Source organism: Meleagris gallopavo, chromosome Z (genome assembly GCF_000146605.3).
Source record: "Meleagris gallopavo isolate NT-WF06-2002-E0010 breed Aviagen turkey brand Nicholas breeding stock chromosome Z, Turkey_5.1, whole genome shotgun sequence".
Taxonomy (NCBI): Eukaryota; Metazoa; Chordata; class Aves; order Galliformes; family Phasianidae; genus Meleagris; species Meleagris gallopavo.
The window spans coordinates 18,546,653-18,557,211 of NC_015041.2; the positions used below are offsets into that span (position 1 = coordinate 18,546,653).

The 10,559-nt window shown below is 35.4% G+C and overlaps 1 protein-coding gene across 1 annotated transcript; it reads left to right on the forward strand.

Annotated features, from left to right (window-relative positions):
- Positions 1-10,333, forward strand: LOC104914920 (kinesin-like protein KIF2A). Its single transcript, XM_031557246.1, has 8 exons — positions 1-19; positions 2,651-2,745; positions 3,985-4,104; positions 4,484-4,538; positions 6,734-6,856; positions 7,414-7,514; positions 9,478-9,573; positions 10,226-10,333. Exons 2-8 carry the CDS (start codon positions 2,668-2,670, stop codon positions 10,316-10,318), a joined length of 666 nt encoding a protein of 221 aa, XP_031413106.1. The 5' UTR covers positions 1-19; positions 2,651-2,667; the 3' UTR covers positions 10,319-10,333.
- The last annotated feature ends 226 nt before the right edge of the window (positions 10,334-10,559 follow it).

Consider the following 10,559-nt stretch of genomic DNA (forward strand, 5'->3'; position numbering starts at 1 on the left):
CTGTTACTTGTGCTATTAGGTGAGATAACTTGAGATACTATTTAAGATTTTTCTTCCTTTCTGTCCCTCAGCGGTTCCTAAAAGGCTTGGAGTATATATAAAAAATTAACTTTGAAAGAGTACCAAATTGTGCCTGGGATAGCTAAACCAGAATTTTAAGCAATATGTGGAGGAGAAAACATGGGTGGATTTGGGGGCTGGGAGTTTTAGTAAAGGAAAACTACAGAATTGTTTATGTTGACAAAGACCTTCAACTGTTAACCTGACCCATGAAGTGCCCTTACTAAATGTGTCCTTAGTGCCACATATACAGGTCTCTTAACTATCGCCAAGGATGAAGACTACTGCTTCCCTACGCAGCCTGTTCCAGTGCTTGGCCACCCTTTCCTTGAAGAAAATCTTCCCAATATCCAATCTCAGCCACCTCTGCTGCAACTTGAGACCACTTCCTTGTGTAATAATCACTTTTCACTTCAGAGAAGAATCTGGTACTCACCTCACTGCAGCTTCGTTTCTCAGGGTTGCAGAGAGCAATGAGGTCTTCCTTCCTTTTCTACAGAAAAGACAACCCCAGTTCCCTCAGCTGCCTCTTGTAGGTTTTGTTTTCCAGTTCTTTCAGCAGATTTGTTACTTTTCTCTGAGTGAGTTCTAGAACCTCCCAAAACTGACTACAGCACTTCTGGTGTGTTCTGTTACACCAGGCTGAGTACAGAGGGACAATCACTTCCCTAGACCTGCTGGCCGTATGATTTCTGTTCCAGTTTAGGAAAGCATTGCCCTCTTGGCTACCTTGGCACTCAGCTGGCTTGTGTTTAGATGACTGTCTTGCCCATTATTTTCTGCTGGGCAACTTTCAAATTGATCTTCCCCAAGCCTGCATCACTGCATGGGGCTGTTACGACCCAAGAGTAGTGCCTGGCTTTTTAGCCAGTTGAATGCCATAGCTGGGCGCAGCCCTTGGTGCAGCCTAAACAGCTCCTTCCTACACTCCAGCACATGAAAACTTGTGCCCAAATAGGCATTCTCTGCAGGCTTACTGAGGGTTCATTCTATCCCTCATCAAGTTATTGATAAAAATATTAAACAGAATTAGACCTAGTACTGAGTCCTAGGTAACATCATTGATGGCCTGCCAACTGGATTCAGCTCTTTTCACTAAGACTCTTTAAGACTGGCTTCCCAACCTATTATTTATCCAGTAAACAGTAATCTGTCCAAGTCATTAATATCAGTTTATCAAGAATATGCCAAGTGGAGGAGACCTAAGCAGTGACAGATAGCTAGGGGCCAAGGTGGGTTTCATATTTAACAGCTTGTTTTGGGAGTGGCACATGGTTCTTTGGTGTTTGGAGGCTGGCTTATGATTGGGTGCGGATAGGTCACTGAAGCCATTTGACTGTGACAGACTTGAAACAGTGGATGCACACAAGTTGCTACAGTATGAGAATGTGAGCAGTGTGAGCTGTTTTTGTGAGAATTACTAGGCTGCTGTTGGCCTTGGATAGTTGACTGGGAGGCTGTGTTATGGCTGTGTATATGTATCAGCTTGGTTGGTCTTCAACCAGTCTGAACGTGGCCTAGTAAGGGCATCTGTGGAGTTCACCAAATGCGGGAGTGCATAGGCTGTAAGCCATGAATAATTTAAAATTGTACAGTTTTGAGGGAATTCATGGAAGGTTTAAGATGCATCTTGCTGGATGTGTAAATCTTTGCATTTTGGGGGGAAATATTACTTAGAATTTGTTTTTTACTCAATCATTTGCATTTCCTTCTCAATTCAGCAGAGTAAAGGCTTGCTTTTTTGTGCAGTGGCTTGTTAAAGAAGGGTGTCAGAGAAGCAGTTTGCACTGGACTTTCATTCTTTAGAAAGCTCAGTTCTTGGTTTTTAGGGCAAAGCGTGGATGTGAAATCAATGTGACACTTGGATCTTGATCCTTTTGTGTCAGTGCATGGCTCCTCTGCTTTTGCAATTACTCCTTGCTAGCATATCTAGAAGAAAGGATAAAAATATGACAGAAGTTAGTTTAAAAATGAAATAAAATATATATACATGTTTAAGAAGGAAAATCTTTATCAACTGAAACCTTACTTTTTATTCTTCTTTATGGGGTCTTACTGGCTTGAGATCTTTTACTGTGTAAGTTATATTGGTGGTACATTAGCAGTTGTTTATAAAACAAGGATTTCTATTATTGTTACGAGCAACTTAATTTTAGCTGGATTACAGACTGATTGGATGGGTGTCGGAATATAATCTTACGGCACTTTACTGCTATGTCAGCATTTTTAATCTTACATCAACCTAGAAAGGAGGCGGAAAGTTTTTGTGAAGTGCACCACAGTAAATTCTGTGCTGTGTTGTTTAAAATTTTAACAAAACTCATCATAGAAAAAAGATTTTAGGCGGTGTGGCTTTCAAACAGTATTTGGTTTACTTATCAGTGTTTTCTGCTCCTTGAATTTTTTCATTGTCCCATTCTGCTAGCAGCTTGTATCTCAGCCAACTTTCATTATTTGACCAGCAATCATTTTTACTTACGCCCCTTTCTGTTTTAACCCTTCTCTTCCTGCTTCTCAGCATGCAGGGATTCAAATAAATTCTGGGATTTTTTTTTTCACCTACTAATAAGTGATCATGTTTCTTTTCTAGGCCGAATTCATCAAGCTATGGTAACGTCCCTGAATGAAGATAATGAAAGTGTAACTGTTGAGTGGATTGAAAATGGGGATACTAAGGGCAAAGAGGTAAACTTAATTATTTTAGAACCTCACTGTTTTTAAAAATTGCGTAGTCTGCATGAACGTTGCTTTGGAATTTGCAGTGGAAAGGAAAATAAAATACAAAACTTCATTTATTCAATGATTTTTGGCTACAGACTTTTGAATGGGAACTTTTGGGCAAACACTGTCTTCTGTTGTATTGAATTTCACTTCCTGATCTCATTCAAATAGTGCTTTTTATTTATTGATTTTGAACCCAGCAACAAAGGCCAAACTTGTTAACCCCTTTTTACAAGTAGAAAAATCAGATTTTTTGAGAAGGAGAATGACTTGCAGTTCAGACAAGGAGAAGTAGATTAGAATTGCGTTTGCTTGTTTTATTGAGGAATTTAACTGCTACAAAATTTATTTTCGTAACTTATTTTTGGCAATAATTTTTCAGACTTTCATGCTTTATGAAATGATGTCTTTCTGTGTCTCAGTTATATTTTGTTGTTCCTTCCTGGAAGTTTTGAACCTGCTTAGCCTGTTCAGGGTGAGATTTGGAGAAGCATCTTACCAGTTGAAATTACACCTTACCAAAACAAAAAAACAGGAGAATGTTCTGTGACTTCATTATCTGAGCTCATCCTTTTGGACACAAAGAATCCATACAGCAATTAGATCTTTGAAAGTTCCAGCCTGGGGAAGTGACAGTCTAGAAACAAAACTATTTTAAAGCTTTTAGGAAGCTAAGTCTCAATGGATTCTGAATGAAGAACTCTTTGATGAAAATAACAGAGTAATGTATTTAGTATACTTTCAAGTCGCCTTTTACTTTTGGGGTAGTTGTAATTTGTCTGTTTCTTTTGCACTGTCTGAGAAATTTCAAATATCTAAGATTTTTTTTTTATGCTATAAAATACTGTGCAGCATAGAATACTCTATTTTCTACAATAATGCTAGATACTTCTGTTTTAATTTTATCGCACTGTTGAATTCTGAATATCTTTTCACCATTATTAATACATTTGTTTTCTAAAAGCTGTACATTTTAACTAATATGACAATTAATACTTCTGATTTTTTTTTTAGCAAATTTGAAATGAGACATTTCCAGTTATAGAATTGTGGATTACTGTGGGATAAGACCTGTTGAGGAATATTTTTATTTATTTGGGGATATATTATGGGGTATGTTTTGTTTATTCTCAAACGTAACAGAAATGAACAAGATGAATTTGTTCTTGAACTCATTAATATTCTTTCTATTACTTTAAATAGATTGACTTGGAGAGCATATTTTCACTTAATCCAGATCTTGCACCTGATGAAGATATTGAACCTAGCACAGAGACACAACCACTACCTGCTCCATCAGCCAAAGTGAACAAAATAGTTAAGGTTGGTAAAATCTATTCATACTGTAGTACAGAACTCATAAACATGTTGTTATGCTTGAATTTTTACATTTGACTTCTGTCTGTGGATCTACTTGTTGAATGTTTCATTTTTTTCCCATGGTGAAGGAGGTTTTCTAAGAACCCGTTTGGCAGAGAGAGAGTTAGGAACTAATACTTACAGCTAGATATAGCTCAAGGAAAAGATACATAAAAGGAGATTGTTTTAAAACAGTTTGTGTAGTTCAAGCAATCTCTTCAGAGATGGATTTGACAATAATCACCTCTCTGTGCTGATGTTCTGCTGGAAGCCTAGGTGAGACTTCAGTTTATATTTTAAATTATGAGGTAGTCAAATATCAGAGGTTTCTGTCTTTATATAGGGTCGACGGACTGTGGCACCTGTTAAGAATGACGCCCCTGCCAGAGATAATAGAGGTAAATATTGTATCTTTCCATTTCAGGGAAACAAACAATATGGAAATATTCTAACTTAGAGCTTTTCTAAGATTCTTTAATAGTGATGATGTAGAAAATGTGGTATATAATTCCTAGAATTAATCCTGTGTGTATTTAGGAATGAATGCTCTATGAACTATATTTATGTGCAAGTTGAAGCAACATAGCATGGAGGAAGTTAAGGTGAATAAAATGAAGGTGCAGAAATTTGAAGTTCATTAGCTGTGCTACGTTAAATGATACATGGACTTTTACAAATGAAAACATCAGTTTGCTTCAGCTTGATTTTTTTCCATATACTACAAGTAGTGCACTTAAAATTCTTTCAGGTTTTTAGCTCAGTTTTCTAACAGTTAGTAGTGAAAAATCTATAAAATCCACAAAAATACAGCAGGAGGATAGATGAAATAAAGTATTAGATAAGTACAGATACAACACATTCATAATATGGAAAGGAGTAGTTATTGCCTATATTTTTTTCATTTTCATGTCTTTTTAAGCATAACTTACTTGATCTAGTGATAGTGATCACTCTTCCAAACATTACTTTTGTATCATTGATTCAAACTTGACTCCATTTCATCTGTTTAAACTTACTTTTTAAGTGGGCTTGCATATCTTTCCAAGAGTTCAGACTCTTTTCAGGTGGACAATAGAAACCACTTCCTGCCTACTGCCTTTTGTCTTCAGGTGTGCAAACCAAATCAGAAATATCGTAAGGAGAAAATAGCTTTTCAGTTATTATTTTCAAGGTAATATAGTCTATATTTGTGACATTTAGTTGATGGGCTCTACTCGCATCTATACAAATTGTTATTTGTAGTAAATGCTCTTCTTTGGTATGGAATAACTCTGCAACTTGCATTTCAGTAGGTATTGTGCATCTTACTATTTGCAGTGTACCTAAGGATTAGTTCTTTTGTTTTGTAATTAAGCTTTTCTTGGCATACTTTCTTGTTTAGTGGAATAAATTCATGCTGTAAAGTAGATCTATCATATTTGGAAGTGATCTGGGAGTTTTTGTCTGTTCCACAGTTTTCTCTATGTTGTACAGTATTTTGGCTTTTGGAATGTCATCTCTAAGCTATTAATCAAAACTGTTACCTTCAATTTCATGCTCCTCTGGCAGAGCTCATTACTAGCATGTACAAGAAACTGCCGAGCTGAAGCAGAAGCACTTGAAGCACCTTTTCAACAAACAAAATATTCAACTCAACCGGAGAGGCTTGCATGCTCACTCCTCACACTGCATTCACTGGGAAGAGATAACATTGTGTCTTTAGAAAAGTGGCATTCTTATCACATATGGGATCAATGCAGGAATTTAGGTAGATGTACCCCTTTCAACTAGATCTCAAAAAAGTTTATTTCTTCCACTTGTAAATTGAGCTGCGCTTGGCTGCCTTTCACTTGTATCCCTTTACTCCTTCAAATACTGTAGGTTCAGTGAGGTGAGACTATTGTTTAATTTCTTAAGAGTGTGAAACCGTGGGTCCATTTTCTTGTAATATAAATAAAATTACAGCACTAAAGGACCATATATCTCCAAGTATATTCTTCATTCTATGTACATAATAGGTTGTACTAGTTCTGTAATAGAATGTGTAATAATTGCACAGGCAGCATAGGTATGTCATAGTACATTTCTCTGATCAGAGAAAAATTTTCCTGTCATGTGAGGGGAAATAAAAACTGAGTAGGAATTGTAAGGTCTCAGAAAAGCACAAGTGCAAATAGAAGGGAGAAAAAATGATTAAAAGTTAAAGGTGAAGCAAATAGTCAGCTTACATCTCTTTGATTGTTATGGAAATGAGGCAAAACAGTTACACATCACCTTCCCCAGAAGTATTCAAGAAGTGTGTAGATATGGCACTGAGGACATGGGTTAGTGGGAAATACTGGTGAATGGTTGGACTAGGTGATCTGAGAGGATTTTTTCCATGTTAATGATTCTGTGATTCTGTATGCATTAGAATAAAAAAAACCTGCATACTGTCTTTAATAATGAACTTTCCATGTATGTATGTGTGCATATCTCACTTCCCTCCAATTCTCAGTAAATTATATGTCAAAAGAGGCCTAGTTTTATCTTATCATAATAAGATATTTCAAAATTGGGTTGATACATTATTATTATTTAACATCTGGATCAGCTTTGTTCTTTTCTTTTGCAGTGGCTGGTTCTGCACGTGCACGGCCCACTCAGCTTCCTGAACAGTCATCTTCCTCACAACAGAATGGTACTGTTTCAGATATATCTCCAGTTCAAGCTGCAAAAAAGGAATTTGGACCCCCTTGTATGTAAACCGTATCTCAAGGATTCTTTCATCCTGGACATTACATGTAGATTCTCTTGGATTATGTTGCTATTCATAAAGGACAAATGATCTGTAGGCTTCCTTATGAAGCTTTTTCAGAGCACAGTGGCTAAACAAATGTTCAGTTTTGCCATAATTGGAATTTATTTTTCTTTTATCTTTTGTTATCTTTTATCTTCACATCATGAATTTGTGGGTTTTTTATTGTTGTTTTTTGTTTTTGTTTTACATTTGTCTAGACTTTTTTTAATTCAAACCAAGAGATCACATGTACCTGTCCAAATGTTTTCTAAGGATCACTTTCCTTATGTTTTTGTTTTTTTAATTACCGTTCCATTTCCCTTCATTTATTTGATAAATTTTAGACACTGAATTCCTGTAATTATCTTGTACTAATCCTGAATTACTTGAAAAGATAGTAGATATAAATAAATGTGTACCGATTATTGATTAATTAATATAATTGAAGTAGTAGTGTAATTACTGAATTCATGCAACACACTGAAAATATTTTAAATCATATCATTTTCTCCAAGCACGTAGAAAATCTAATTGTGTAAAAGAGGTTGAAAAATTGCAAGAGAAACGTGAAAAAAGAAGGTTACAGCAGCAAGAACTTAGAGAAAAAAGAGCTCAGGTTAGTATTTTTAACCTAGATCATACTTTTTTCATTCTTACATAATTTTTATGAACTGTGGTAATCCTGAAACTAAATATTTTTTCTCCTACATACAAATTTGATACATCATTTTGCACTGCATATTGTGCATATTTGCATTGTTCCAATAACTTAATATTTAGACAGTTTTCCGCTCTTTTTCTTCCTACACAAATAATTATGTGCAGTTACTTACTTTTTCATATGTTGTTTCATAATCAAGTGCTGATGATACCTATACCTTAAGGATAGTATATTGATTAAAAACCATCAAGCTTTGGCTTGAGATATTTCAATGTTACAATAAATTGTTCTTTCTGATCTTTGACGCTTTGTCAGATAACCATTTGAGGCTCAATTTGATTTTTGTTTATTTTTATTTTTATTTATTTTTTTTTACTTCTTTAAACTTGTCTATGGCTTTAAAGTTTAGCTTTGCATCATGCAGGCAGGTTGGGAATAAATTTTTAGAAACTTGTGTGAAAGAGATGAAGTTGCTAATCCTATCAGGAAAAAGATCTCCTAATAATGAATTAATTTCTGTCACAGCAGTGTAAAAGGTTCAGCAAAAGTAGTAGTGTAATCCTGTTGGCAGGCTTGTGAGTATGTGTTAGTCTTTCTAAAGAACAGTACTGATCTGCTGCTGACATAAGTACCACCACTGAGTAAGTAATTCACCTAGCTTACTTCATGCTTTAATAATGTTTTTAAGCTGAACTAAAAGGACTGATGTTGAATTCATGTTTTCTTGGTTTCCTTCGCTTAAACAAATACAAAACTTAACTATATATGTGAGGAACAAATAATTTTTATAACTTAAAAATTCTTTGACGTGGTACTAAGCCTGAGTTCTTTATTCTGTGAAGACACTATTCTGCTGAAGTCTTTGACTTCTAGATGAGGAAGATCTGGTTGTCTTGTTGACCTGACTGTATCTTTTGTGCATTCTGTTGTGAAGTACAGTGATAATTAGGTAACCACTGTCTTCCAGTGGGTATGATTTTTAAGTGGAGTTAGAAGAATAATTACTTTTTTTCTGCAATATGTAATAGCCTAATAGCCTTTTCAGAATTATAGCGGGAATTATTTAAGCTATAATACATTTTATATATAGACTTAATCTGTATTTAGGGTTAAGAACATAAAAGCATAGTTATCTTCTGATTACCAGGACATAGTTTTGTCTGGGATGGGGATCAACTGTTTCACACATGCATAGACATCAGTTGGCTCTATTTCATCTTGTTAACCCCAGCGCAGTGCTTTCTGAAAGTGCCTATGCTACTTCACTTATGTGTGATGAGCCATGCAAAGCTCAGTAAAGTATGTGACCAGAACTAGCTGAGTATGGCATCAGTAGTATGTCCTGAAACTGTAAAAATTGACAGGAAGGGGTATATAAGGAATTCTGCAGCCTTCTCAGCTTAGATGCTCGGGCTGAACAAGGCTTAGGCTCCATGCACAAGTTCTTGCATGTCTTTCTGCTGTGCTATTCATGGTTCCAGGTTTAGGGATGGGAGGCGTTGTGTGTCTGGATGTAGCATGTTCCATAACCTTGGGATTGCTTTTACTTCTCCGAGCTTCCAGGAATGTTGGAAGAGTTGACAGTGCATCCAAATTACTGTAGGAGTTAATTCAGGACCAGTAGTAGAATCAAACTTCAACTCACTCAGATCTGTTTGGAGCAGCCAGAATACCTGCACTGTATTGTGAAGCGTAATAACATGAATAATAGTTTACTCACTTGTTCACTGTATAGTCTTATGTCTCGGATTGACTATAGATACTAAATTAATAGAAACAGTGTAACTATTTTCTTTTATGTTCAGTAAATTAGCTACATCAGTTAATGTGCATTTTGCTTTATCATTAAATACAGAAGGTATTGAAATTTGTCAATTTTGGTAAAAAATGTAAGAAATTCTCTTGCTTACTTTCATAGGATGTTGATGCTACAAACCCCAACTATGAAATTATGTGTATGATAAGAGATTTCAGGGGAAATTTGGATTATAGACCACTGACAACTGCTGATCCTGTAAGTACCCAGGCAATGTGGAGATGCTTTATATTTATTTTTTCTGTGTCTTTTTAATGTTTTCAGGATATGAATGTACTTCTGTCTGTAAACATGAAAAACAAGTAGCTTAGTATTAGTATTCTTTATAGCATGTGTTTGTTTTTTCTAGATTTTCCTGGGATACTAAGGGATGCACAGACAATACCCTTTAGATTCCCAGGAAAATCTCACTGAATGTGAAGATTTTTGATTATTTTATATACAGCTGAAATATTTGATAATGTTTCATTTTCTTTCAAGCTGATAAGAGCCTTTGATTTGCAAAATTGCATAATCAGATTTTTGTGGTTTGTGATCCAAATCAGTGATTGTAACAATTTCCACCAATAGTTTATCCAGCCTATTACAGCTGGATTTGCTTACTGTGGTGTGGTATGTACCAGGTACTCTACAACATTATATCACTATCTGCAAGCAATTTGGTTATTTTTAATGCATGGCTCTCCCTTTTAGTTTCTTGCAGATACAATTGGCTTTTGCTGTTCACACGACTCACAGTCTTTGTAAAGTATCTTCATTTAAAAATTGGTTAATTAATTCATAAATAGAAGTAAAATAATCTATAACTGGAACATAGATATAGTTCACTGAAAGATTCTTTCCTTTATAGATTGATGAACACAGGATATGTGTCTGTGTGCGAAAACGACCACTCAACAGAAAAGGTATGACCTTTCAAGATTTTGCAAAATTCTTTCCCTGAAAAGCTTCCTCTGATTGTAGTGTCCTTTGTAGTGAAGAGATCTAAAACACTGATAATGAAACTGCTATACTAGAAAAAATGTTTGAGGAGCCCAGACAATTCATAGATCTGTCAGAGCGTGGATATGGAGAGGGACAAAAGTAATTTAACTGTCCCCATTTTATGGGCTGGGAGTAGTCACAGAAATTGCATTTTTTTTTACATGGTTATCTATGGTGTGTTTAGTTGGTCTGGAAATTAA

Excerpts from the sequence above, each read along its gene's own strand:
- LOC104914920 (XM_031557246.1), top strand. The coding sequence starts at position 2,668 with ATGGTAACGTCCCTGAATGAAGATAATGAAAGTGTAACTGTTGAGTGG. Across the intron at positions 4,539-6,733 it reads CCCTGCCAGAGATAATAGAG|TGGCTGGTTCTGCACGTGCA; the intron begins GTAAATATTGTA and ends TTTCTTTTGCAG. Across the intron at positions 9,574-10,225 it reads CACTGACAACTGCTGATCCT|ATTGATGAACACAGGATATG; the intron begins GTAAGTACCCAG and ends TTTCCTTTATAG.